General features: G+C 54.3%; 10 protein-coding genes across 10 annotated transcripts; 6 read left to right on the top strand and 4 right to left on the bottom strand.

Annotated features, from left to right (window-relative positions):
* BU26DRAFT_602754 (MFS general substrate transporter) lies at positions 1–2,212 on the bottom strand. Its single transcript, XM_033835375.1, has 7 exons — positions 1,763–2,212; positions 1,600–1,713; positions 1,408–1,540; positions 981–1,344; positions 731–935; positions 461–681; positions 1–415 (listed from the first exon to the last, which is right to left on the bottom strand). The coding sequence occupies exons 1-7, from the start codon at positions 2,046–2,048 to the stop codon at positions 263–265; spliced, it is 1,476 nt and encodes a 491-aa protein (XP_033687361.1). The 5' UTR covers positions 2,049–2,212; the 3' UTR covers positions 1–262.
* A 315-nt stretch (positions 2,213–2,527) lies between these two features.
* On the top strand, positions 2,528–3,971 carry BU26DRAFT_502839 (FAD dependent oxidoreductase; the record flags this gene model as incomplete). The annotated part of the gene is made up of 2 exons (XM_033826661.1): positions 2,528–3,051; positions 3,098–3,971. 2 exons carry the CDS (start codon positions 2,528–2,530, stop codon positions 3,969–3,971), a joined length of 1,398 nt encoding a protein of 465 aa, XP_033687362.1.
* A 1,391-nt stretch (positions 3,972–5,362) lies between these two features.
* Positions 5,363–8,412, top strand: BU26DRAFT_502840 (uncharacterized protein; the record flags this gene model as incomplete). The annotated part of the gene is made up of 4 exons (XM_033826662.1): positions 5,363–5,833; positions 5,924–6,128; positions 6,219–7,683; positions 7,737–8,412. 4 exons carry the CDS (start codon positions 5,363–5,365, stop codon positions 8,410–8,412), a joined length of 2,817 nt encoding a protein of 938 aa, XP_033687363.1.
* A 1,479-nt stretch (positions 8,413–9,891) lies between these two features.
* Positions 9,892–11,280, top strand: BU26DRAFT_255922 (uncharacterized protein). The gene has a single exon (XM_033821198.1). It carries the CDS (start codon positions 10,305–10,307, stop codon positions 11,112–11,114), a length of 810 nt encoding a protein of 269 aa, XP_033687364.1. The 5' UTR covers positions 9,892–10,304; the 3' UTR covers positions 11,115–11,280.
* Positions 11,281–11,446: 166 nt separating this feature from the next.
* Positions 11,447–13,306, top strand: BU26DRAFT_562107 (uncharacterized protein; the record flags this gene model as incomplete). Its single annotated transcript, XM_033832993.1, has 1 exon — positions 11,447–13,306. One exon carries the CDS (start codon positions 11,447–11,449, stop codon positions 13,304–13,306), a length of 1,860 nt encoding a protein of 619 aa, XP_033687365.1.
* A 91-nt stretch (positions 13,307–13,397) lies between these two features.
* On the bottom strand, positions 13,398–14,598 carry BU26DRAFT_479974 (Apc13p-domain-containing protein). The gene is made up of 2 exons (XM_033825684.1): positions 14,383–14,598; positions 13,398–14,334 (listed from the first exon to the last, which is right to left on the bottom strand). Exons 1-2 carry the CDS (start codon positions 14,383–14,385, stop codon positions 13,855–13,857), a joined length of 483 nt encoding a protein of 160 aa, XP_033687366.1. The 5' UTR covers positions 14,386–14,598; the 3' UTR covers positions 13,398–13,854.
* A 431-nt stretch (positions 14,599–15,029) lies between these two features.
* Positions 15,030–15,770, top strand: BU26DRAFT_255994 (uncharacterized protein). The gene is made up of 3 exons (XM_033821199.1): positions 15,030–15,238; positions 15,286–15,450; positions 15,500–15,770. The coding sequence occupies exons 1-3, from the start codon at positions 15,156–15,158 to the stop codon at positions 15,645–15,647; spliced, it is 396 nt and encodes a 131-aa protein (XP_033687367.1). The 5' UTR covers positions 15,030–15,155; the 3' UTR covers positions 15,648–15,770.
* A 67-nt stretch (positions 15,771–15,837) lies between these two features.
* BU26DRAFT_529484 (S-adenosyl-L-methionine-dependent methyltransferase) lies at positions 15,838–17,326 on the bottom strand (the record flags this gene model as incomplete). The annotated part of the gene is made up of 5 exons (XM_033830904.1): positions 15,838–16,033; positions 16,089–16,615; positions 16,671–16,721; positions 16,771–17,049; positions 17,099–17,326. 5 exons carry the CDS (start codon positions 17,324–17,326, stop codon positions 15,838–15,840), a joined length of 1,281 nt encoding a protein of 426 aa, XP_033687368.1.
* Positions 17,327–18,062: 736 nt separating this feature from the next.
* Positions 18,063–22,725, top strand: BU26DRAFT_502845 (acetyl-CoA synthetase-like protein; the record flags this gene model as incomplete). The annotated part of the gene is made up of 6 exons (XM_033826663.1): positions 18,063–20,794; positions 21,154–21,232; positions 21,291–21,485; positions 21,578–21,704; positions 21,779–22,348; positions 22,412–22,725. 6 exons carry the CDS (start codon positions 18,063–18,065, stop codon positions 22,723–22,725), a joined length of 4,017 nt encoding a protein of 1,338 aa, XP_033687369.1.
* Positions 22,726–23,079: 354 nt separating this feature from the next.
* On the bottom strand, positions 23,080–24,529 carry BU26DRAFT_479982 (uncharacterized protein; the record flags this gene model as incomplete). Its single annotated transcript, XM_033825685.1, is given in 5 exon segments — positions 23,080–23,486; positions 23,553–23,690; positions 23,703–23,813; positions 23,875–24,250; positions 24,324–24,529. 5 exon segments carry the CDS (start codon positions 24,477–24,479, stop codon positions 23,080–23,082), a joined length of 1,188 nt encoding a protein of 395 aa, XP_033687370.1. The 5' UTR covers positions 24,480–24,529.
* Positions 24,530–24,625: the final 96 nt, after the last annotated feature.

Genomic DNA, 24,625 nt, shown 5'->3' on the forward strand with positions numbered 1-24,625 from the left:
ATAATTAGATCTATATAGGGCTGTACAGCTTCAAAAGTAGTGGTGATGGCCATCCTCAAACTGTGCGTTGAGTGGGGTCTGTGCGTTGAGTGGGGAAATACGGTACCGTACTGTGAAATTCGTTTATACCGGTACCCGTGGATCGTGTTTCATCACCTGATGCGTAGCCTGACAGCCCACCTGGCACCAAGCGACGCCGTGCGCCAGCTGGTGAAACACGGTAATTTAAGATGAGGCTCTGCTCCAACCCCATTAAAACCCTTTACGTGACAAACGCGAGAGAGTGCTCCGCCTCGAGGGCTGCTCCATCTTGTGCAAGGAGAGGCTCTTCATCATCGTTGCAGGTGGTCTCGGACTGATTTACTCCTTGCTCTCGCAGGAGACACGAAGTGAGAAATGCCAGGATGAAAATACCCTGGACTTAGTATTAGCATGGCCCAGCTTGGGCGGAATGACTTACCATGAGCACAATGAAGGGGAGGATCAGCCATTGGCCTCCAATCTGAAGGGCTCTACCCCATATGTATTGAAGCAGTGGGCTTGCAATCATATGCGCGATGGCATCCGTCGTTGCAACCAACGTATACAGCCTAGCGGTCTCCGTCGTAGAGCTCACAAAGGCCGTCACAACGGCAAGGATGGAGAGCCTTACCCCAAATCCCGTGGCATAAATCACAAGAGCTATGCGACTGTTAGTCTGCTGGTCGGAGAGGTAGGATCTAAATCTTACCGAAGACGACGAGAGCTACGTTTGGAGCCGCGGCAAGCATGGCGGCCCCGACAGCCAGCATAGCACTACTTGTGCGCGCCGTGTATATGTTCACTAAATGGGCCGACAGTCCAACCTTTTGCTGCAGAAATGTAGTCGCCCAGGGGAGTAGAATTAGAAAGACGAAAATGTTGACAGCAGAGACCACGGAGAGCATCGTAGCGGTCTGTCGCACATTAGTCAAATTCGATGTAGCTCGCGGATTAGTTACCTCGCCGAGTTCCAGATTGAAGCGTACGGATGCATAGGGAAGAAGAACTTCGATGGTGTTCTGACGGAACTGGGCTAAGAAGACGGTCACAACGCCCACCAAGATTCGCCAGTCCCGAAGGAACTTGAAGTAGGCGGTAAGACCAGTCCGTTCTAGTGGGCCCTGCGCCTCTCCATCCTCTCTGTCGGAGCGTTTTGCGAGCGTCTCCGGCATGCGTATCAATACGGGAAAGGTACATAGCAGCGAAATGCTGCAGACCAGATACGGGAGCCATAGCGAATGTCGGAGCGTCGCATACGCGATAGTAGGGCCGATCATATCGGTTACCAAGGAAGCCGTGAACACGCGGTAGAAGGATTTGCTCCTATGGTGACGGTTAGAGACTCTGGATGGTGGGCTTGGGCATGACAAGAGCTACTAGACGAACCTGTTTTCGTCCGTCGAAAGGTCCGAGGCCATAGTGAGGCATAGTGCGATAGCAAGATTAGGACCGCCTCCGATGAGTCGGAAAAGCGAAGAGATCCACACTGTTTCGACTGGGACTCGATACCACAGGCTGCCTTCGAAATCGCGTCAGCAGCCGCGCACAAAGCACGCGCATAGCAAGTGACTGCCATACAAGCCATATATATCCAAGCCATTTGACAAACGATGCCGCAGGCGGCGAGGGCGAAGGGGAAGCGCCGTCCTATTCGATCTGCAAGGGAGCCGAAGAAGGACGCGAAAAACACAACTGCTACGGGTGAGAAATGATCGCGATGCCTTCCACTGGGACAAGGTACCCGGCAAGGCATCAAAGAGGCTCAGGAAGCCGCGGATATGGGCAAGTCTCGATTGAATGGGTGGGATCTTGCACATGCGCTCCTCGATGCCATCATGGCCAGCCTGGCGGTGGTAATGCTGCAGACAGATCGCATTTTCCAGCAGACGTATCGTGGGCGCCCTTTGCACACTTTCCTCCAGTTCCAGGAAGACGATAAGGAGGAAAATATACGCGAAGGTTGGCGGACGGAGTGCGAAAGCGCGTGCCTTGGCTGCGAGCCTGCAAAGGCGCGACGAGAGATGCATGGTCAGAGAAGGTGGAGAGCTAGGCGCGCCCTTGGGCTGTCGAGCGGGGCGAGGATTACCTAGGTCCACATCCTCGCCGCTTGTGTACGGTAAGCGGTAACCTTGCTATGGGTTTCCAGGTTTGCGCGCGAGGCTGGCAAATCAGGAGGTGGCGTGGCTGCCAAGAAGTGAAGGACGAACAACTGATGATTCTGCGTGGGGACGCGTGTCACGTAAGCAATCAACATGGTGCAGCCAGGCTGACTGGTCCGCCAAATAGCCGAGCCGAAGCGGCTGCCCGAACGTCTGGCAAATAAAACGCATTCCAAGAGTAGTGGCCCCTCGGCATCCGCCTGGGGCTATACAAAACAGGCTCTATCAGCCGCGCATTTGACAAACTCCACACACGGTCGCAGATGCTAGCGAGACGCCTCGCGCTCAAAGTATGTCCTGTCTTGGTCGCGGCATGTGCGGCGTTCTACTTGCTCCGCCCATTCACTATGGGGCCCCTTTGGTCTACCCCCAAGCGCTCCTCACGTGTCGACAATGGAGAGTCTAGCCCCACCGACACCGTCATCCTTGGAGCTGGCGTAATCGGGCTGGCGACGGCCTACCAGCTTTCATTGGCCTTTGCGGAAGCCCAGCAACTCCTGCACAATCACGTGCCGCCGCGGATTGTCGTCATCGAGCCCTCGAAGCATATCAGTCCCGGGGCGTCAGGCCAGGCAACCGGCGGCCTCGGCGACTTTGGCTTCGGTCCGGAGACAGCTCCCTTGGGTGCGCTGTCATATCGCCTGTTTCAAGAGATCGCTGCTCGCCACGACGGAAAGGACGAGTTTGCCTTCAGTGACCAAGTCGTCTATCGTGTCACTCCCGAAAATTTCTCCGGTACCCCAAAACCTCCAGACGACTGGGGCCCAGCGCCCCCGATAGAGCAGCCTCTTACTGCTCTCCCAAGTTGGATCAAGCCGGCGGACGGCTGGACTGTTCAGCGACTTGCCGGACCTCCTAATGGAGCTCATCTGTAAGCCTGCATCTGAGTTTCATCTAACTATGCGCTAACAATCAAGGGACCCGGCCTCGTTCTGCAAATTCTTGTTCGAGCAGTGCAAGAGTCTCGGCGTACGCTTCTATTTCAACGCGACCGCAACAGCTGTGCAACCTCCCGACGGAGCGCCACGCTTCTCGACTCTCAGCGTACAAGGTCCAGTGGGCACCCGTTGGAATATACGTTGCAGGAGCATCGTCATTGCTGCCGGGCCCTGGTCAGTCAGAGTCTTCTCCAGGCTCTTTCCAGGTGCAAAGATAAAGTTGCCAATGAACGCTACGGGCTCAGCGGGCAACCATTTTCGAATTCGGACTCCGGGCTGGCATCCAGACGATGATAAAAAGGGCAGTGAGCAAGTTTTTCTTAACAATATTATCCAAACCGGCAAGGGGCTCGACATCACTAGCTTTCCTGGTGGTACTCTATACATCGGCGGATACGGCGCTGTTCCAAAAGAACTCCCTGATTCTGCCGACGCCGTTGAGGCGCAACCTCGCGAGATAAACGCGATGGTGAACTTGGTGAAGCAGTACACCAAGGTCCCTTCAGATCAAGAGCTGGAAATTCTGGAGCCTGGGCGCTGTTATCGACCTTTGGCTATTCCAAATCACCCAATCATTACGAAGGTTGATTGGAGTCTTCTGGGCATTCATAGCTCAACTATGATAACTACTCAACTCAAACACCCGGGTAGCCCCTCAGAGCGCCCCGCGCTTTCATGCCCGTCCACCATCGGTGGCATTTTCGTAAACACGGGACATCATAGTGACGGCATGACACTCTCGCTGGGAAGTGGTAGAGTCATGAGTGAATTACTTTTCGGTCTTCCTCCTTCGGTGAATATCTCTGGGCTAGGTATTGAGATGATATCATCGCCATTCAAGTCTTTACTATAGTAATATTTGGATGGAAGTGGCGAGATGGGTATGAAACGATTGGATTTTGAGCCTTCTTTCATAGACACACAGGTCACCGCTTATTTGTAATATGATAATGTAAACAGCTTTCCATTCAGAGAGGAAACGAGAGGCAGCTAGCTTGGTAGAAACCCTGATGAACTTCGCACAGAGACGCCACAGAACCTGGCGTCGCAGACCTACCCATCTGCACGTTAAAGCCCGCCGCGTCTGGCAACAGTCTTTTGGTTCTCCAACATCCAATCCCTCCACGGTCGATCGGTTGGTTTCTTCGGATTGTATTTCCATGTGAGCCAAGGCATGCTTGCACGTTCTGCTGCGCTGTAATTTTCAGCCTTGGGGGGCCAAAACGCCCTCCATGGCTGACCCTTCGACTGTGCAACGTTGCTAACGGCTCTGGCTTGCGACCTATGAAGTATCAGCAGGCTGCTGTGATGAAGTCGGGACCGGAAATGGCGAGGGCGTGTACTTCGCAATAGCCGTAGTGGCACGAATTTGCGTAATGGCCATTCTGGGGGGAGTGCTCGTCGTGGTCAGGCTTTGGGTGCGAAAGCGATTTGGGACGGTCTTCTGAGTTGCGCGGTACGGCGTTGGGGGAGCTGAGCACTTATGCGCAGCGAGTGGAACAGAGGGCATCCTATCAGGTCTTTTACCCACCCAGCCTACCCTCCCTTGCAGATTGGCACTCTCCCCCACTGACGCCTCTGCAGATCGCTTTATCCGTCCACTAACAGTGTTCACTTTTGTATGCAAGTCGGTAATACCCATATATACGATAAGTTTACGTAACACTTCATTGCACACCTGTGTGCGACGGAATGGGGACACGAATAAGCACGGTGTCGCTTCTGTGAGCGACCCAAAACGCACTATTTACAACATGGGACCTTTGCCACCTGGTCGGGTAACCGGATGCTGCCCGTCACCTGGCACACATACCACGGCGCTTCATGCTGTGAAGCCGTCTCACTTACAAGGATAGTAGTTGGCAGCCATACCATTCTCTATCGGTCTCTTTGTCGGACTCCGCTTGCTATCTCCCGTGCCCGTCTTTTGGTTTTCATTCTCCGTAACGCCACCCACCCAGTGTGACACTCTAAAATCCTGATATGCCAGAACAGGGCTTTCCAATAGAAATACGTACGCTCCTGCTGTGATCTCTGGCTGGGAAGGGCGTGATTATATCTGTCAGAGACGACCAATATCCATGCACACTGCTTCGTTATGATAGATCCATTGGCAGCCCCCTTTTCACAGCTTTCTGGGCATATGCAGCCGTGGGAAATTCGTTCTGTTATACCTAGGTAGCTTGCGCAGGTATGCTGCGCCAGCGATCGGAACTTCATTCCCTTCTAAAGTTGTTCTCCATCATGATATGTCGGACACCATCTTGTGAGAGTGATGCTCTCACTCTGGTGAACACCCCTTCTACAATAGCCTCGCGGAACGGCCCCAAAGCTACCCGGTTGAAAAAGCCGGCAACCGAGGTTTCCAAAGCTACCAACGCCGTAATCAGCCAGTCAACCGTCCCACGGGCAAGCGGACTCACATCCATTTGGCACAGTGTGCTCAGCACTCATCTGGCCAGATTAAAGCCAGCCGACAAGGTTTTCTGCAACCCATTACCCCTTGATATTACCCTGGATAAGGAAACACTACGGAAGATTTTCGAACCGCTCCAGAAGAAATACAAGAAAGCTCTATTTCAACGATTCATCGACCGCATCAACCTGATCGCCGGGCATATACTATCGTTTGGTAAAGCTGTAGATGTGGCAATAGGGAGTGGCGGGCCGTTCGCTGCCGGCGCAATTTGGGGAGGGATCCGGGTCCTGCTCGCGGTAAGCTGAACGACTCTGCAAATTTGGATTACCTACATATTCATTAGATATGGATTCCTCCTTATAAGGTGTCACTAACCTAACGCACAGGTCACAACACGCACCATTTTTATGCATGAAAAGATATTGGACCAACTAGAAGCACTTTGCGGCTACCTCCCTCTATTCGACCGCTGGTTGAAACTATTCCCTGCCTCTGACTACACGGAACTTGCGGAGTGCATTGAAAAGACTTGCTCGGAATATCTCTTTTTCATTGTTGAGTCGATTCTCTTCTTTCGAAGGTGGCCATGTGGTGAGTGCCTCAGCAGTTCGTTCCGTAAGCGTGATGAAAAGTCTCACAGCTAACCAGCTTTACTTGAAGTGAACTCGATCAAGATCCTAGTCTCTCCGGGCCTCGAGAGCCGATTCTCCACATGCGAGGCAAAAATCAAGCACCAGACTAAGGACCTTAAATGGCAAATTCAGACGGCAGGTTTAGAGGCGGCGCAGAAGCGAGGCGACAGTATCCTCACGATTCTCAAGGACACTGCGGCGCTACCAAACAGTTCTTCTAACATATTTCCGTTCCGATTCGTCCAGAACTGCCCCCGAAACAATTCCTTCTTCGGGCGAGAAGAATGCATGGATGAGCTTACCTCGCTTTTTCGTGCTGGTGCCTTCGGCAATCCTCCTCGAACGACCGGCGTTGTCATACATGGATTTGGTGGTTGTGGGAAGTCTTCCATCGCGAAGGAGTATATGTATCGACATTTCGAGACTGGAGAGTATGCTGTCATGCTATGGTTCCACTCGGACACAGCGGCAAAGCTGGAGACGCAATTTATTCAGCTCGCCCGAAAGCTAGGCGTTAAAACCAATGAAGCTGAAGCGCGCGACGCAGCCCTTCACTGGATCAATCACCTTGGTGAGTATCGACGAGAAAGCTTGTGGGCGTTCATACCTTACCTTAAATTAGAGAAGCCGTTCCTCATTGTCTTCGACAATGCCGACGATCCCTCCTTCCTACCCTCGTTCTGGCCTTCGTCCATCCACGGCTCCATCATCATCACCAGCCGGAACCCTACCGCGCAAGAAGTCAATTTGGCACAGCATGGCATTCATCTCAAAGCGTTTAGCGAAGATACAGGAACGGAGTTTCTGATTTCTATACTGAAGGATAGGCATCCATTGACCACTGATGACTGCGACGCGATTGAGTCATTGTCTCGATACTTCGGCGGTCTTCCTTTGGCTCTGCGCCAAGCAGGCTCATTCATGGTCCACAAGAAATGTTCTCCATCGCAGTTCAAGCGGCTATATCAGTCCCGATTTGAGGAGATTGACGGTTACCAGATTGCCGAGTACGACAAAACGGTGGCGGATGTCTGGACCATGTCGTCAAGCGCCTTGTCTGACGATGCACGGACTATCTTGGATACACTCTCCCTTCTTGATCCAGACTCAGTCCCCATGGAGATATTTGAAGTGGCAGACATCGAACATCCGCATGGCGAATTTCTCAAGGACCCACTTCGTGTATTAGATGCACAAGAGGATCTAGCCAACCAATCTCTCGTGGACCATGATCAAGCTAGCGGTAGCCTCAGCATCCATCGCCTATTTCAGGAGACCACTTTTCGGAAGTTGAAGAAGGATGGAATGAGGCTTCAAAACATCCTGCATTTCGCGGTCAGCCTGATACACAAGTTTTCGCCTGAAATCGATCTCGAGCATATCCGTAGCCCAAGCCACTGGAAGCCAATAGAGAGGATACTGAGCCATGTGCAAAGTGTATACCATCGGTGCAAGCATGCAGTTACGGAGAAAGAGGCAGTCATCCTTCTCAAACTCATGGTGAAAGTCCTGAAGTGAGCACTCTTCCCTCTTTGTGCGCTCATCGTTCGCTAATCTACTGCTACAGCTACGGTTTTGAGTCATCGCAGTTCGCCCTTGGTGACGAGGCATTCGAGAATGCACAGGAACTACTCCAACATATGTCCAACCCTGATCATGAGATCCTTGCTCTTCTGTACTTTGTGCACTGCCGCCTGTGCTGCGAAACGAGTCGTCCAAGACAAGCGGTGGCCGAAATTGTCCAATCCCGTGAGCATATTGAGAGAGCAGCCAAGAGCAACCCAAGCCTACTCAAAACTCCTCTCTATATCAGAATCCTTTCCAACCTCGGAATCACTCACGCGGCTGTAGAGTGCTTCGACGAAGGGGAAGGGTTCCACCTCGAGGCCATTGCCTGCTGCAAACGCCTCAAGATGGAACGGGAATGCAGCATGGGGAACCTACTGCAGAATCTTGGGGGTTGCTATCTCTGGAGTGGTAAACTAGACGAGGCGAAGAAGGTGCTCGATGAAGCCCGCAAGGCACCTAATACAGCACCGGAGGCAGCGGATTACACGCTTGGAAACTGGATGATAAAGAAGAGGCGGTGGCATGAGGCTGTGGAGCTTCATCAAAATGTCCTGAAGGCATATGCGAGCCACCTCGGGCAGAAGCATCCGGTGACGGCAGACTCCTGGCACAAAATGGGATCTCTTTTCGCGATTTCAGAATACTCGGACGGCGACACAAAGGAAGCGGAGTAAGCCCCATGATAACTCTTAACGGGCCTCGGAGGATTAACGGCTAACTCAGCACAGAAAATGTTTCCGCCAATACTTGAAGATTTGGGAAGGCCATACTCAGGCTCGCAATCCGATGGCAGGCTTATTCATTGCACGTGGCAAATGGAGCTTGGGGACACTTATTGAAAAGAAGGGCGCAGAAGGAGAATCAGAAGGAAGACGACTGAAGGAAGAGGCGGTAGCATTCTTGAAGGAAAGACCTGAACTGGATAGACTGGAACATGAGGACCCTGGTACGGTTTTGGAGAGCCTTATGTTTTACTGGAGCAGGTAACTTGAATGCCTTAAGGCAATAACGTACGAGGCATGATAGTGCCTACAACTACGGCAAAGGTCCCTCCTATACTAGGGGGGCATCAAGAAGCTGACCTAACAAATCCAGTGCCGGGCGAGAGGCCGAGAGAAGGCTAGCGCAGAGGGTGGCGTAGGAGGCGGCGGAGAGAGCGGTGGAAAGGGTGGGAGAGAGGGGCAGGGGAAATTCTCTTACAGTGTAGAAATCTCTAGATAGAATAACGCACGTCAGCTATCTTGGGAGGCCTTCGCATGTGCATACCACCGCACGTATAGTTAACTGTGCCAAGCCCCCTAATCCGGAGAACTTGCTACCGTAAGAGGCCGGCTCTGGCGGGAGAGCATGTAGGTCGTGGCGGGTGGACGGAATCTCAGCAAATACCGGTTGTGCACCCAGGCTGCGCGGTAGTACCAGCAGAAAATTCTCGCCTAGTGTACCATGGAATAATGTGGATGGCGCACGTAGAATGCGCTAGCATTTCTTCAACTGTGGAACCGAAGCCTTGCGCGCATCATATCCCGCGCGAGAACATCTCATACCTAAGTAGGATCCCCAACGTGCACAGAGGCGAATTGAGAAGAGACGTTTAGTCGCTATAAATTCTCCTTCCCGCACCATCTCTTCCACTTCCATCTTCACCCGTCCTTACAGTTTCTTGCACTCGAGTCTTGTATGTCTAAGATGGCATCCCTCCCCATGCCTAGTCGGATCCGCTCCACCAAGCTGTTCAACCTTCTGCTCTTTCTCCAGGTTTTCACCTATTTCACTTTTGCCCAGGAAGCCATTGCCAATCCAGGGGATTTTGCGTACTGGATCCGTGGTCGTTCTAAAGGAAGGAGGAGCTGGCCGTAGGACTGGGATATTGACGCCGACGCTGGTATCGACACGATTCCCATGGTAACTCTACCCAAGGATGGATTCGATGCTAAAGGAAATACCACTGCCGCGTACGTATTCATGTTGTTTCCCTTCTTGCTTTATCACGGCCCTGTGTCTTGCCGATACTATTGTAGTTTGGTATCTGAGGAGGGGTTGCTCTTCGAAGGACCTCCGGATCAGAAATACAAAGGCCAGAGCATCTTTACCGTGTTCTTGCTACGCTATGCTAACTTGTTCACCTCTCACTAGCCACGAACACACCATCGTCCGCGGCATCGCCCAAGACTTGTTCCACCACCCAACAGAGCGCCATTTCTACGAGTCGGATTTAATCGGCTTCCTTGATGACTGGTCGCGCGACATCCACACGCACGCACGTTTCCTTCAAGCTAAGAAATCCCAACCTCGCTTGACGATACCGACCCTCTTCGCAGAGGACGTCCTTGGCTGGAAAGGCATGCGCTGCTCGAACGCCGATGGAGGATGCGTAAACATGCCGTCGCCCGGGTACATCCGTGAGCAGTTTCCGAACGAGCGTCTTAAAGCACGCAACGTCGCCATGGCGCTGGAAATTGCCCGAGCGACCTATGCTCGAACGGACGTTACTCGCAAGATCGTGCGCACCGCTAAGGACAGATTGGATGGGTAAGAACCTTGTCTACCCCCACTCTAGCTATGTCGAATGTGGTCTAACTGTGCTCTTGCGTCTAGGAAATGCGACGAATTCTCTCGAGTATTCTTCCACGAGGCTACCCACCACAAGCAGCATCTTTGCGCCCAACAGATCGTTGCTATCATTCTGGCCATCCTTGCCGCCATCGCTACAGTCATTACACTAGGTGAAGCAGCCTGGACACTTGTTTTTAGTGCCGAGCTCCTGGGTGAAGTGGCTATCGAGGCTGCCGTCGAGGCTGGTGTTGAAGCCGCTGTTGAAGCCGGTGTCGAAGCTGGCGTTGAAGCCGGTGTAGAGGCAGGCATCGAGGCCGGTGCTGCCGCTGCTGAAATTGCTACTGAGTCAATCGTCGAGGATGTGACGAGCGTTCTAGTGGGCAATGTCGCCGCAGACGTTGCCCCTGAGACCCTTGCTGGGACGGCAGTTGAAGTAGCGAGCGAAGTCACAGGTGAGATCTCCAGCGAATTGGGGGCTAACATGGCCACACAAGTCGGCACCAAACTGCAGCTCGATGGCATAGGGCGGACCGTCTACTACGGCGGGATTTTCGAGAACCTCGAGGGCGATCTCGATCCCATTGTCGAAGCGGCCGAATTTGGCTCCAAAGCGGCATCCGAAGCAGCATCCAAATTATCCCAAAGCCTCCGCCCGTCGCGATTACGCCCTCCTAGACTTAGCAGCAATCCCGATCGCTATGCCAACCCCCCTATGAGAATGTACGCACGCCCGCCCCAGGTGAGATACAACGCAAGACTGAATCCGCAATTCAAATCGCCTTCTCTGCCACCGCACACGACGAAGGTTGACTGGAGTATCTAGCGCCAAATGAGTTGTACGGTCAAAAGCGCGTGGGAAGCTTTAAAATCCGTAATAACGCATTTGTACACTCCGTACATTTCCGGCTCCGTGGCAGGAGGGGGACTAACAGCAGGCATGGCTGCGTTGGCTGCCGCGGGAGGTCGCTCAAAACACCTAGCGGCACCTTCTTGCAGACGGAATGGTTTCCAACCAAGGACCTGGCTCGCGCGTCAGCGGATGGCTCAAGCCTTTACAATCAAATCACCATCCGCGACACCACATTGTTTGCGACTAGCTCTTCGGAAGCCGTACTGGGGATAAGAAGAACTGGAGCAACGTCAACCCCGGGCCAGATGGCGGTCAGGACCTCTGCTTTGTTCTCTCTCTATCCCCTCAATGGGAACGACCGCTCGCCTAACGCAAAGCTGAGCCCGTTCTGGGACCTCGGCTCACGAATCTCTGTACGGCTGCGGAAGAAGAACGGTCAAACAATGAACTTCGCGGAGGCGATGGACTTTCTCAAGCGCAATGGACTGGCCATCCAGGAGGACTACAGAAACCTGTGCAAGTCGGATGCTCAATTTCGCGACAGGAATGTCACCTTGCCATCGAAACCTACTGCTGTCAACTTCCACATCAAGCCCCATATTGAGAACCTCCCGTGGCAGGATATCCTTAGCGGGGCGTCCTTTGCCGGCGTTGATTCAAAAGGAGCTATGAACAAGGAAGTCCCAGAGCTGCGCTGGCAGGCCGGAAACGCACCTCGCCCTAATTCAAAAGTCTCGCAGGGCAAGAGACACCAGAAGCGCAGTACATGCCAACAAGTCAACTCTCACGCCGCAGTGCAACATGAGATCCTGGGCAATGTGAAGGCGCTGGGAGCCCTCGGCCTTGCGGCTCCCCATCAGGACCGGAGACGTTCCAGCGGCTGGTCGGTCGATCAACAAAACGATCTATACACGGTCTCGATGAGCAAGGAGTACTTCCGCAACGACATCAAGAACCAAGCGTGCGGCATCGATGAGTACACGGGCGACCGGACAATGAATCGCGAGGCCTGCCACGAAATTCTCCGCGAAGTGTGCGACACTATCGATGCCAGGCTCGCGCGGTCCGTCTCGGATATGGACAATGTGAACGGCTGGGTCGCAGGCGCTACCGCTCCGTTTGTGGGACACCTGGCGAACCGCTTCCACTCGTATTCAGCGTTGGTTAACGTGTTCCGCCTCGAGCCCAACCAGGACTTCTACGGCAGGGAGGTGTTTGAGGGTCTCAAGGACAGCCTGGTGTCGAAGGCGTATGCGGACGAAAACTGCTTCAACAAATGCACTCGGAATGGTCCGGGGGGCGGTCATCACAGTCGCGGCTGGGGAACCGCAGTCCACGAATTCGGCGACGTAGTCTGCCGCGCAGGCTGCTACGACGTAACCGAGCAGCGCTTCGACGGCCTCTACGGCCTGGACTCCAGCAAGCACAACCTAGACGCCGAGCGTGCGCCCTGGAACCTCACCGAGACAGCAATCGTGCGGAACTCGTATGACGCCTACGTGCACCGCCGACCCGAGGTGTACCTCCCAGGCTCCTTCAACCTGGACCCGTTCGCGCACCATCTCAAGGACAACTCGCCCGTGATCCCCATCTGCATGAGCGACTACCACAGCGTCTCGCCGACCAGCAACTACGTCAAGGACCAGGGCTCCTTCGCCTGCACCTGCGGCAACAGGTACGGCAACGAGTCCGAGCTCTTCTGGAGCGCGTCCAACTGGCAGGGCCGCCAGAAGAAGCACGAGTATGCCATGCTATACAACTGCCTGCACGGCCCGCTCATGGCGCCGGCACAGCAAGCGCCCGCCGCCTACCTCGTCAACATGTGCAAGGTTAAGCATCGCGCCGTCGCGCCGCCCGGTGGCGGCTCCCATCAGCAGGAGAAGAACAAAGGCAACTATGCGCACAACTTGCGCGCGTGCAACTTGTACATCAGGTTCTATGAGGAGAACCAGCACCGTGACGACCGCTGGCTCGACGATAATACGTGTAAGCTCTGGGCCGCGAATGCGGATGACTTCCACAGGGGCACGAACTATAAGAGGCCTGACATGAGCTATGTGAACCATTATGTCGACGATGGTGGCTGCAGTGGGTATAGACGCCGGTGGAAGGAGTGCGAGAAGGGGAAGAAGATTGGTCGGTGTGGGTATCCGGCGGGGTACTAGTGGTAGGCCGGTGCTTTTACGGGACAGTGGCTGTGGGGAGTGGAGCTGGTATGTCGACTTTTGTTTGCGCTTACTGGTGATGGCGGCTTACGTTTAACAGGACATGGAGCAGACATCGGGCTCTCGTCTCGTGGTCCGGGAATCGGTTCGGGTATCTGTTGTAGCGTGGAGTTCATGGCGGAGATGGTGTGAGATTGTCATTTGTTTCTTTATGCTTCTTTTCATGTGGCTTGCCTCTCCTGTGTGTTTCCAAGTCGATCGTGACGCCAGATTGGACTCTCTGTAGCAACTAGACTGAACCCTTCGTAGCACTGGAATGTAATCTTCATAGCGCTAGACTGGACTTCTCGAAGCCAGACCGTGTCGTCGACTCTCCCATGTTCTCCTCTGCCGCCACACACTTTGCTCTCATCATTAGACTGATTGGTCTACCCTGGGGATCTTCTATGTGGCAATAGCGCCCTTAGTTGGACGGGCGGGACGTGCAGTCCTATCCACCCTCACTGCAATCCCAATATCATTAATGCTTACTCTCCTCGGGCGACCCTTCACCGCGGCAGCCCATTCCCAGCGCCCCCACCCCCGCCATGTGTCTGACCGGCCGCGCTCGCCATCCCCGCGCCCGCACCCCCAGCAGCAGCGCCGGGCCTCCTCCGCAGGGCCAACCGCACCGGCTCCTCCCGCCCCGCCGTCCTCGCCACATGCCCACCCACGCCCGTCCCTTCTCTCGCGCCCGTCGTGTCCAACTCGCCCATCCGCTCCCCCGGCGCCCTGCGCACCAGCTCCTCCAGCCCGAGATCCCGCCAGCTGATCTCGCGCTTGCCCTGCGTCGCGCGCTGTATGCCGAAGGCGGCGTGCTGGTCGGGCACGACGTCGTCTTCGTCTTCGGGGTTGAGGGGCTGCAGGTGCGGAGGGATGTATATTTCTTCGGGCGCGAGGGTCGAGGAGGTGCGGTTGGTAAAGTCTTCGAGGTGGTCGGCGTGGTGGGAATGGTGGAGGTGGAGGTGCGTGAATGTGGAGTCGCGCGTCTATGGGTGTGTTAGGGGGAGAGACAGGAGGGGAGAGATGGTGGTTACCATTGTGGAGTTATTGTGGAAAGTGTCGTGCGACAGAGATTTGGGTCCTTCAGAGTACCGTTCAGATCGCTTTCGCGGAAGAGGAGGTATGGAGAAGGTGAAGAGATCCAATACGGCTTTAATATGCGCAGGAGATTCGAGGCAATACGTCACGTCGGCGCAGTTGTGTTGTGGTTGTTCTGCCCACGTGGAAAGAGGACGCGATTTTCCCCGCAGAGTACCCGCGTGGCGCGCTAGGCCCGATCCAGACAAGCCTACACTAACCTCGCCCTACTTAAGGCTCCCCCTTTCTCTCGTCTTCCATCCAGTCTACCTAGGGAATCTTGCGATGTTTCTCTCCTCGGTCGTCAAAATGCGGACCATCAGGCCTGGAGTGCCTGGCTCTGACGTGTTGCTTCGTTTGTCAGTCTTCGGAGATATGGAGATAAAAAGTCGTCCCGCACCATTCCCGGAGAAGGTGTGGAGTCGTTAAGGCCACCACTCAGACACGCGGAGAGTTGGTAATCCACAGTTTGGAGTTGCTCAAATGCCGAGGATTATGAGAGCGACCGAGGTTGCGCCTTCCTTATTCCTTCCGCGCCAGAATCCTCGTAATCTAACTCTTCCTCCATCCCGATCCGACCTCAACCAAAGCTTAGGTTCGCAACAGACCGCTCGTCTAGCGCCTCGATACATACCACAGCTCTCGGTGCGCTCATTTCCGTCCAGACCAGTCTGACGAAGCCTCCACGAGTCTTAGTACGCCAACGCTCATCGCTCGCAGCCGAGTCATCATGGTGGCCGAAGGACACTGCAACTGCAACAGCATCAAGGTCTCAATCCCGGCACTGCCTGTGAAGTCCGGCATCTGCTACTGGTATGGCTATCTGATTACGTTGCTATGCAGACGACTCACGCGTCCAGCTCCAACTGCAAACGAGCGGGTTCCAGCATGTGCTCCATCGTCTTCATGCTCGACCATTCGGAAGTCGACATCCAGGATCCCAGCGGCGCGTTGAAGAATTACACGGATGCAAACACCAAGAGCGGAAATGCCATCACGCGGCAGTTCTGCGGCAACTGTGGAAGGTTAGTCACTTGTATGCTGAGAGTGCGGACATTGTACTTACGGACGTAGCCCTGTGGCATCGCTGGTCCCTGGCTTTCCAAAGATCATCCTGAAGGCTGGGTTGTTCGATCAATTGCCCGAGCCAGGGCATTCTGTTTTTGAAGAGGATAGGCCTGCATGGATGAAGGTCGTGAATGCGGATGAAGCAGAAAAGTAGCTGTAGGTGAGGAGTTTTGTTCGGTTCAGTCCATTCTGACCCGAGGTACTTGCACAAATCACCATTTGTCAATTATGCGCGGGCACAAGTGTGTTTCTTCCAAAGGTTTCAGACGAAGCACCGTTGTGCAGGCACGATACTAGCTAGGGACATTGCCACCCTTCATCGGCGCACGTTGCCTGCCGTGGCTCTAATGAGCCTTCACAACCGTCTCCTGATCGCGCCCGTCATTCCAGCGCACATCAATGTTTGCCAGAGCTGAGCCGGGAGGGAGAACTACGTCTCTCAACTCAAAACGATCATCTGCTTCTCTGAGCAACGATCTCCACTCCGCCATGGACCTCTCACGAGCATTGAAGATCGCAGCCATATTCAGGTCGGCTGACCTAATTTTCGCGCTCGTCAGCACCCTTCTGCCGGGAACGCCTTCTGACCGCTTACCTCAAGTCTTTCTCTTTCCATCTTGCCACAGTACCCGGCTCCGGCATGATACCGTCTTGGATAAGAATCCTGGTATCAGGCCGCAGTGCTGGAATCAGCGACCTAAGGATGCGAACGCAATATTTATCGGACCAATTATGCAAGATCCATCGCAGGTAGAACACATTCGCTTTCAAGTCCTGCGGAGCAAAAAGGTCATGCGCGGCGAAACTTACGCGGTCCTTGAGCGTTGCAGGAACCTGTTCGTCAGCACCCTCTACCACTTTTTCCATATCCTGCACGACAATACTGAGGCCCTCGAAACGCTCGGCTAGCGCCATGGCTACATGTCCTCTTGCGCCACCGATGTCTACAACCTGCGCTGAACCGAGCGAAGCCCAGTCGTAATGGTCGAGTATGTGTGACACATCAAATCCAGGTCCAGAAGTGTACGCATTCATAGCGCCAGCGAACCGACTCGCGCGAACGGGGTCTTTTCCGATAATCTGGTATGCTGATTCGGTGGTTCCATTCGCAAGAGCGTATGCCTTGTTTCATCAGCCGCGAACAATCTACAAGTGCATAGTCCGACGAGCTTCTCACCGTTTCATTTGGTTCCTGAGAGTCCGGCCACTTTTGGAAGGCATCTACCATCTACGGCCGCCTGTTAACTTTGGTTACCAGGTAAGCAACGAGAAAGTACCTTGCATGCGGCTGGCCACATCTCCTCGCTACCCACACTCATCCACTCACTCATATGCGGTTCAAGCAGGAATCTAGACGCAGTCGTGTGTCCCACCATTCCCGGCTCAGGTTCGCAGAAGATATGCCTCGTCATTCCATGTCGAAGCAAGCGTTGAATCACCGACGCGTTCATGCCCGCCGCCCGAGCGATCTCCTCATACGAAACACAGCCGTTGAGCGGGACCAGACTCGCAATATTGAGGCGACTGATCGCCTGCAAGGTAGCCATGTTGTTATGCTATCACTGGATCAGCTCCGAAATGCCAACGAAGTTCATGGATGCTTACGCCGCCATATTGGAACAACAGGCTGAGCGGATCGAGCAGGAGGTCGTAGAGCTCTGACGCAGCGTCCAATGCAGCGTCTTGGTGGGTTAGCGCGCCCGATGGGAGTGGGGTGTATGGAGCGGCGAATGAGGGAGAGGGGACATCTTCTTGCGAAAGGACCTGTTGCAGTTTCGCGACAGAGTCGCTTATTGTGGCTGCTAGCTCAACGATTCGCGGATTGAGGGTCATTGCTAACAGTAGAAGGCGCCGCGCGAGTTTTCGCTCGAGGTACGTATACGCTGGGACGACAAAAGAGCACTGCTGAGAAATCAAGAGCAACAATTGCGCCAACGCAAGTTCCACCAGGAGCATCAGTGACGGCAATGCCGGATGCTAGCTTGCATGTCAAAATCTACAATCAGACGTCGGCCCGTTCCCGCGCCAGGCTATGCTTCGAAAGCTGGCTCGGTAAAGTGACCTCAATTAGTAAAAGATGATGCGAAAACCTCGAAGGAAGCTTATACTATAGGCTGACATCATGTCTCGGCTACATATCGTTTAACGCTGTGCAACCCCAAAACCAGGTCGGCTGTCAGCAGGGGCTGTGCCACACAGCATAATCGCGCGGATACGAGGTCGACGTTATCAGCCAGTCAGCATGCGTTCACCGGCGCTTGGCTAGACTATGGGCTATCAGAAGGCAACACGGTGTATCGAATTAAGGAGTCCGAGGATGCAGAGCTCAGCTAAGGGAGGGTATCCAGCTGTGGGGGTCGAAAGAGATAATGGAGTGCGGGAGGTATTGCAAAGGCTCTACGTCGTTGGCGCACCGTCGAGAATTATACCGCCTGACACGGCTGTCGTCCCTTAACGCTAATTTTACCACGCAAAACTTCTCGTTCCCTTCGTTTTGCTTTATTATTTCACTATCCCGCTCCCGGTACCTTCCGCTCGCGACCAAAGTGCGCCCCTCAGACTAGGGAAGATGGGTTCTTTCCTCTCCCCAGCAAGTCTTCAAGATCTCCTGCGCGAAGCCTCCGTATCATATCCACAACGAAGCCTTATCGTCTACCCCCTTGGAAACACATCAACTCCCATTAGGGTAAGCTACGAAAGTTTGTACGCCCAAGCACTCCGGGCCAGTCAAGTGCTTCTACGTTTGCCCGGCCTCAAACCTGGAGCGCCAGTACTACTGCATCTTGACAACCACTGGGATACCATTCTGTGGTTCTGGGCGACACTCCTCGCGAACGCTCTCGCCGTCCCTTCTTCACCGTTCAGCAATGTAGAGGACCATCGAAGGAAGCACATCCAAGGTCTCTCTTCGCTTCTAGAGTCTCCAATATGTATTACGCGAGCCAAGGCTGTGAAGCTGTTCGACTGCGATCACAACATGAGGCTGTATACAGTGGAATCCTTGCTTTCGACACCAGTTTCTCCGGACCTCCAAACCCCGCCGCCAACGCCCAACACCGGACTCGCGATGTTGATGTTAACCTCAGGCAGCACTGGGAACGCAAAGGCCGTCCAACTCGATCATGTACAGATACTCGCAGCCATCGCCGGAAAGGCTTCCGTCAGGCAGCTCTCAGAGGAAAAGCCATTCTTGAACTGGATTGGGCTTGATCATGTGGCCAGTCTTGTCGAGATCCACCTTCAAGCAATGCACCTGGGCGTTGACCAGGTCCACGTCCACGCAGCCGATATCGTCTCCTCGCCGTTGACCTTCCTCGATCTCCTCAGTCGGCACCAGGTGACTCGCTCCTTTGCACCAAACTTCTTCCTTGCCAAACTGGTCTCGCAGACACGGAAAGGGGATAATGATCCCGGACGCTGGGATTTACACCACTTGAGAGTGATGGCATCTGGCGGCGAGGCAAATGATGTACAGACATGCATCGCGGCTTCGACCCTCTTTTCGGAGCACGGCGCTCCTTCAAGTGTCATAACTCCCGGTTTCGGAATGACGGAGACATGCGCTGGAGCAATTTTCAGCCTCAACTGTCCGGAATACGACATAAAACACCAACGGGCATTTGCCTCTCTTGGAAGGTGTATGAGAGGAATTGAAATGAGGGTGACGGTTGCCACGGTGGACGACGGAGTTAGACTAGCTTCACCCGACGAGCCTGGCAGCCTCGAGGTCCGTGGAGACGTCGTATTTCGTGGCTACTATCGCAATGAGAAAGCTACCGCACAGGCCTTTCGACCCGGAGGATGGTTCAGGACCGGAGATAAAGCGAGCATCGATCCCGCAGGCAACCTAAACCTCCTCGGAAGAGCCGACGACACGATGAACATCAACGGAGTGAAGATCAGCCCAGCGGGTCTGCAGACATCACTTGAGCACGCTTTGGCTGGCCATGTTTCTTGCGGTACGGTGTTCCCGGTCCGAGCGTCCGGGGCGAGTACTGAGCAGATTGCTGTCGTATATGTTCCGATGAAGAGCCCGCTCATATCCGATGACGCGCTCCACATCAGGGATATTATCGCTAGTGTAAGCATCGCTGCCACAGGCACGCAGCCCGTCGTTTTCGCGGTAGTGGACGAGACTAAGCTTCCGAGGACAACTCTTGGGAAGCTTTCTCGAGCGAAACTGCGAACTATGTTCGAAAATGGGCACTTTGCATCCGAGCTAGAACACCACAGGAGTTTAATATCTCCTTCAATATTGAACGGCACCTCCACGCCTGCTACCGAAGCTGAACGCCGTCTTCTAGATGACTTTGAAGAGGCTTTTGATATTCCGTCGGGCACCATGGGACCTCTCACGTCTATCTTCGAAATGGGCATCACCTCAATGGCACTCATCAGCCTCAAGCGCCGCATCGAAACTCGACTTTGCCTGGATGTCCCACTGATCACGCTCATGAACAACCCTACCGCTCGTACTCTCTCCGAAGCCCTGGACGAGCTGAACATTGCATCGGGCTACAACCCCGTGGTGACGCTGCGGAGCCATGGCAGCAAGGCTCCCCTCTGGCTTGTGCATCCCGGTGTGGGGGAGGTCTTGGTCTTCCTCGGTCTTGCGAACCTAATATCCGATCGGCCAGTCTATGCCCTCCGCGCGCGAGGCTTCGACGGCGAACCGCACTTCACGGACCTCGCCGATATGATTGGCACCTATTACGAGGCAATCAGGCGAAAGCAGCCCACGGGTCCGTATGCCCTAGCTGGCTACAGTTATGGATCTATGGTTGCTTTCGAGTTGGCCAAGCGACTGGAAGCCGATGGCGAGGAAGTGAAGTTCCTCGGAAGCTTCAATCTCCCACCGCACATCAAGCAGCGCATGCGGCAGCTCAGTTGGAACATGTGTCTCCTTCACCTTGCATACTTCCTGGGCCTCACCACCGAGCAATTCGCTGACGACATTGAAGACAGTTTTAGAGAACTACCCCGAGAGTCCGCAATGGCTACCGTGCTCGAAGTAGCAGACGAAGCGCGCATGGCAGAGCTCGGATTAGATGAGCGCAAGTTGGCGAACTGGGCGCAGTTGGCGTTTAGCTTGCAGAGTCTAGCCGTCGACTATGAGCCCTCGGGCAGTGTAGGGCTGATCGACGTCTTCCACGCCCGGCCGCTGAGAGTCGCGGCGAAGTCGCGAGAAGACTGGTTGGAGAACCATCTCAGCAAGTGGAAGCATTTCTGTAGGACGGAGCCTCGGTTCCACGAAGTGGGAGGCGCGCACTATACTATGATTGGGAAGGAATATGTCGTCGGGTTTGCGCGGGTGTTGAACAGGGCGTTGGAGGAGCGAGGCGTCTGAATGTCCTTCTTACCTATCGGTATCGCCTAATGCGGATTTTCAAGCATCATTTTACTGGCTCATCAGTGCTCGATAAGAACGAGAGGTGCGATACTGGCGCGCGTATGCGCAGGGAATGCATAGCTCTCCCGAAACGATCTCACACGTGAGGACTATCGCTTACACCGGACTCGACGACCGGGGTGCATCTGCAGCCTTAACTGCACGTTCCGCCCACCCATGCATATACGAGGGATGCCCACTTAGCGATAGTGCTCACTGTAAGCGCTGAGCTGAAGCTGTGCTGTTCGCTGCTCTTGGAAGCTGACGGTAGTGCCCCACCATCCATCTCAGCCCCAAACAAAGTCCGGCGCTATACCTCTACCTCTGGATCTAGCAGGCCCGCTCGAGGAGTAAGTAGGCTACACAGGGCGGAAATACTCTGCTTGAGCTTTCACTGCGACTTTGAAGACACTTTTCCAACTTCGACTTCGACTTTCGAAAAACGAAACTGAAGTAGAACATATGGACGCGTCGGTTGAGCAGGTTAAGAAGCTAGCCGCGACGGTGGGGGAGGAGGGTAGGAGAAAGTTGATAGTGAGCTTGCACGAGCTGGCGTACGAGTTGGAGGATTCGAATGATACCGTTCATCGGTTTGGATATTTGGTACGTTACGCTACGGCTTCTCCCGAGATCCCTTTCATACTACCCATCACATGACTCTCGGGTGTTCCGATTTGAAGCTGAGACGTATATAGCATCTTCAAACTGCCGCTGTGAAGATTGGGTTCGACATTGGGCTGTTTCGCTTCCTAGCCGAGCGAGAGGGCGAGGTAGCCATTGATGAGATCGCGCGCAAGACCGGTGCGGAGGAGTTATTCCTAAGTTCGTATATCCAGAGCAGACGTTTGAAAGAGAATGCGCGAGCTCAAGTTCCTAAAACTCCTAACACCCCACAGGCCGCTACCTCAGCTACCTCGCCGCCATCAGTGCCGTCCGTCAAATCGACGCACACCACTACGCCGCGAACAAAACGACCCGCAATCTCGCCGAGCCCGTCAGCCTCGCCGGCATCTCGCACTGTTTCCAAACCATCGGCCCCCAGTACCAAGCCCTCCCGTCTTTTCTCGCCTGCACTCAGTACGCAAACCCCACCGCCGAGCTCGCTACCGCCTTCCAGCAGGCGTACTCCACGGACCAGCATGCGTTCGCCTGGTTTGCGAGCCATCCTGAGGAACTCAAGTATTTCAACGACTACATGGCGTTTCGGCGGGAGCCGAAGCTCAGCTGGCTGAGTGTGTATCCCGTGGAGAAAGAGGTAGAGGGCTGGGATGCTGGGGAAGACAAGGCGGTGTATGTTAATATGGGCGGCGGGATTGGACACCAGTGCAGGCAGTTTAAGGAGAAATATCCGGGGGTAAAGGGAAGGGTGGTGTTGCAGGATTTGCCGCATAGTATTGACAAGGCGTTGGATACGCCGGGGGTGGAGAATTGCGTGCACAACTTCTTTGAGCCGCAGCCTATCACTGGTAAGCCTCCATTCCTCCCCTGCCCACCCTTTCACCTTCCACCGCTAACCTTGTCGCGAACAGGCGCAAAGTTTTACTTCCTCCGCGGCGTGCTGCACAACCATCCAGACCACAAAGTGCGCCAGCTGCTGCTGAACGTCAAGGCCGCGATGAGCTCGGATTCTGTCCTGCTGATCGACGAGATGGTGCTGCCGGAGAGCGGGGTGAATGCGTATGCCGCGGCCATGGATCTGACCATGATGGCCGCGTTTGCGAGCACGGAGAGGAGCGAGAAGATGTGGAGGAAGATTATTGAGGATGTGGGCATGCGGCTGGTGAAGACGTGGCCGTATAATGAGGTCAGCTATGAGAGCGTTATGGATGTACGGTTGGCGTAGGTGAGGAGTGGTTTGAGGGGCATAGAGAGGTGCATGTGTGGGTTTGGGTTTTGGACTTGCTAGGCTGGAGAGGTTGTGCATAGTGGCTTAGGCGTAGCTGCTTCTGTCAAATTCCGTGGCCCTTTAGCTCATATCTCGCCAATGTAGAAACTTTGAACGTCTTTTAACTCATTTCCGCTTCATGTACAATAGTAGGCAAGTTAACGAAGCCAGAAGGGTAGAGTGTGAACCAAGTGCCTGAATTTCTCGGCACTAGCTCGAACGATTATATATTAATATCATAATCCAAATACGCTGCATACAATAACCTCCCAGGTCCACCATACGCCCCATTACCACGAAAAAAGCAGCAACCTATCTCATACTCCCATTGCTCGGCTTGCTCGAAATCGTAATCTCAGTAACCGCCTCAATCCTCCCCAAACTCCTGCCCAAATTACCCCTCTCCAACTCAGACGCGCTATTCTCAGTAGTAGAACGAGAACGACTGCTCGATCCCATGCTGACCTTGGCCTCCTCATCCGTTGCCTTCTCCGCATTCGATGGCCCCGTAACCTGCACATACGCGGAGTGCCGCTTCGACTTTGGGTTGCCGCCGCCGCTGCTGTTCTGGCTGCTTCCAGACAGAATGGCGCTGCCGCGCGAGTAGAGGCTGCCGCGCTTGATGCGCTGCCAGAAGACGTTGAGCGGCGGGATGCTGCAGCAGACAACGATGACGAAGAGCTCGGCGCCGGACCAGACGTCGAGTTCGTAGGTCCCCCCTGCGATCTGGTATTAGTATGCATGCATGGGTGGGAGGATGGAGGGGAGAGAAGGGGACAACGCACAGGTGAGGTCTTGGATGTTACGGAGGGTGTGGGCGTAGCTGAGTTTGATGGAGCCGCAGATTGCAGCGCTAAAAGGATTGCGGTCAGTAAAGGCATGCTTGGATAGACGGTGGTTGCGGGAGGGGATATAGGGGTAGGCTTACAGAAGACCGAGGCTCAGCAGCAAGCATAGTCTAATTCGATCTTGCTTGCCGATGTTGAGCTTCCATACGACAGGAAGCGGCATGACTGCCAGAATAACATCCGTGACGACATTATACACTAGTCGCAAACACTGTTAGTATGCAAGATCTGTTGAAGATCCCATTCTCGCAAAACATACCTCCACCTGCGTAGATATTCGCAAGTTTCGTGTTCATGCTCCAGCACTTCCCCTTCACCATAGGATCCCAAGCCGCCTTCGCAGGAGTACATTGAAACATAGTAAGCACGGCCTCGATGACATTATAGATCAGAGTAAGTGTGATCAGCGTCCAGATGAAAGCCTTGCGCCAGTGGGACGTCCGTTGCAGAACGCGCAGGAGCTGGTACCCCACGGCGAATTTGCTGGTCCCGAACGCGCAGATGTTGAACACTTGGGCGAGTAGCATACTGCGCGCGACGGGCACCGCGTTTTCTATCGGCACGTATATGAGGTGTCTGAAGCCCTCGTGCCGCGCGATGTTGGTGACCATGCTGCTGGTGATTACGAAGAGTAGCTAAGAAGGCCTCGCGTTAGCTACTAGGAACTCTAAAACCGTCTTTCTAGTGAATGAGAGGCTCGCAACTCACCATAGTAAACAGTATCATCCAGTCATCAACACCTATCCCGCGAATAATCCATCGCGCATAGAATCGCCCCCCCACAAACAGTCCCGCAATACCGGTAAGAGTCCAGAAGACAGCAATTGCTGCGGGCCCACGATTCTCGTTTGGGGGGAGATCCATGTCGTGCGACCAAAGTACCCTTGACGAAGCTGTAAGGTGAAGGGTGTGGGATACACAGGCTCGAAGGACGAGTCGAGTGGACGAGGAGCTGTATATGTCAGGCGATACTGGGAGGTAAGCGGATCCCCAACGCAAAGGCGTGCGAA

Source organism: Trematosphaeria pertusa, assembly GCF_010094035.1.
Source record: "Trematosphaeria pertusa strain CBS 122368 unplaced genomic scaffold BU26scaffold_4, whole genome shotgun sequence".
NCBI lineage: Eukaryota > Fungi > Ascomycota > Dothideomycetes > Pleosporales > Trematosphaeriaceae > Trematosphaeria > Trematosphaeria pertusa.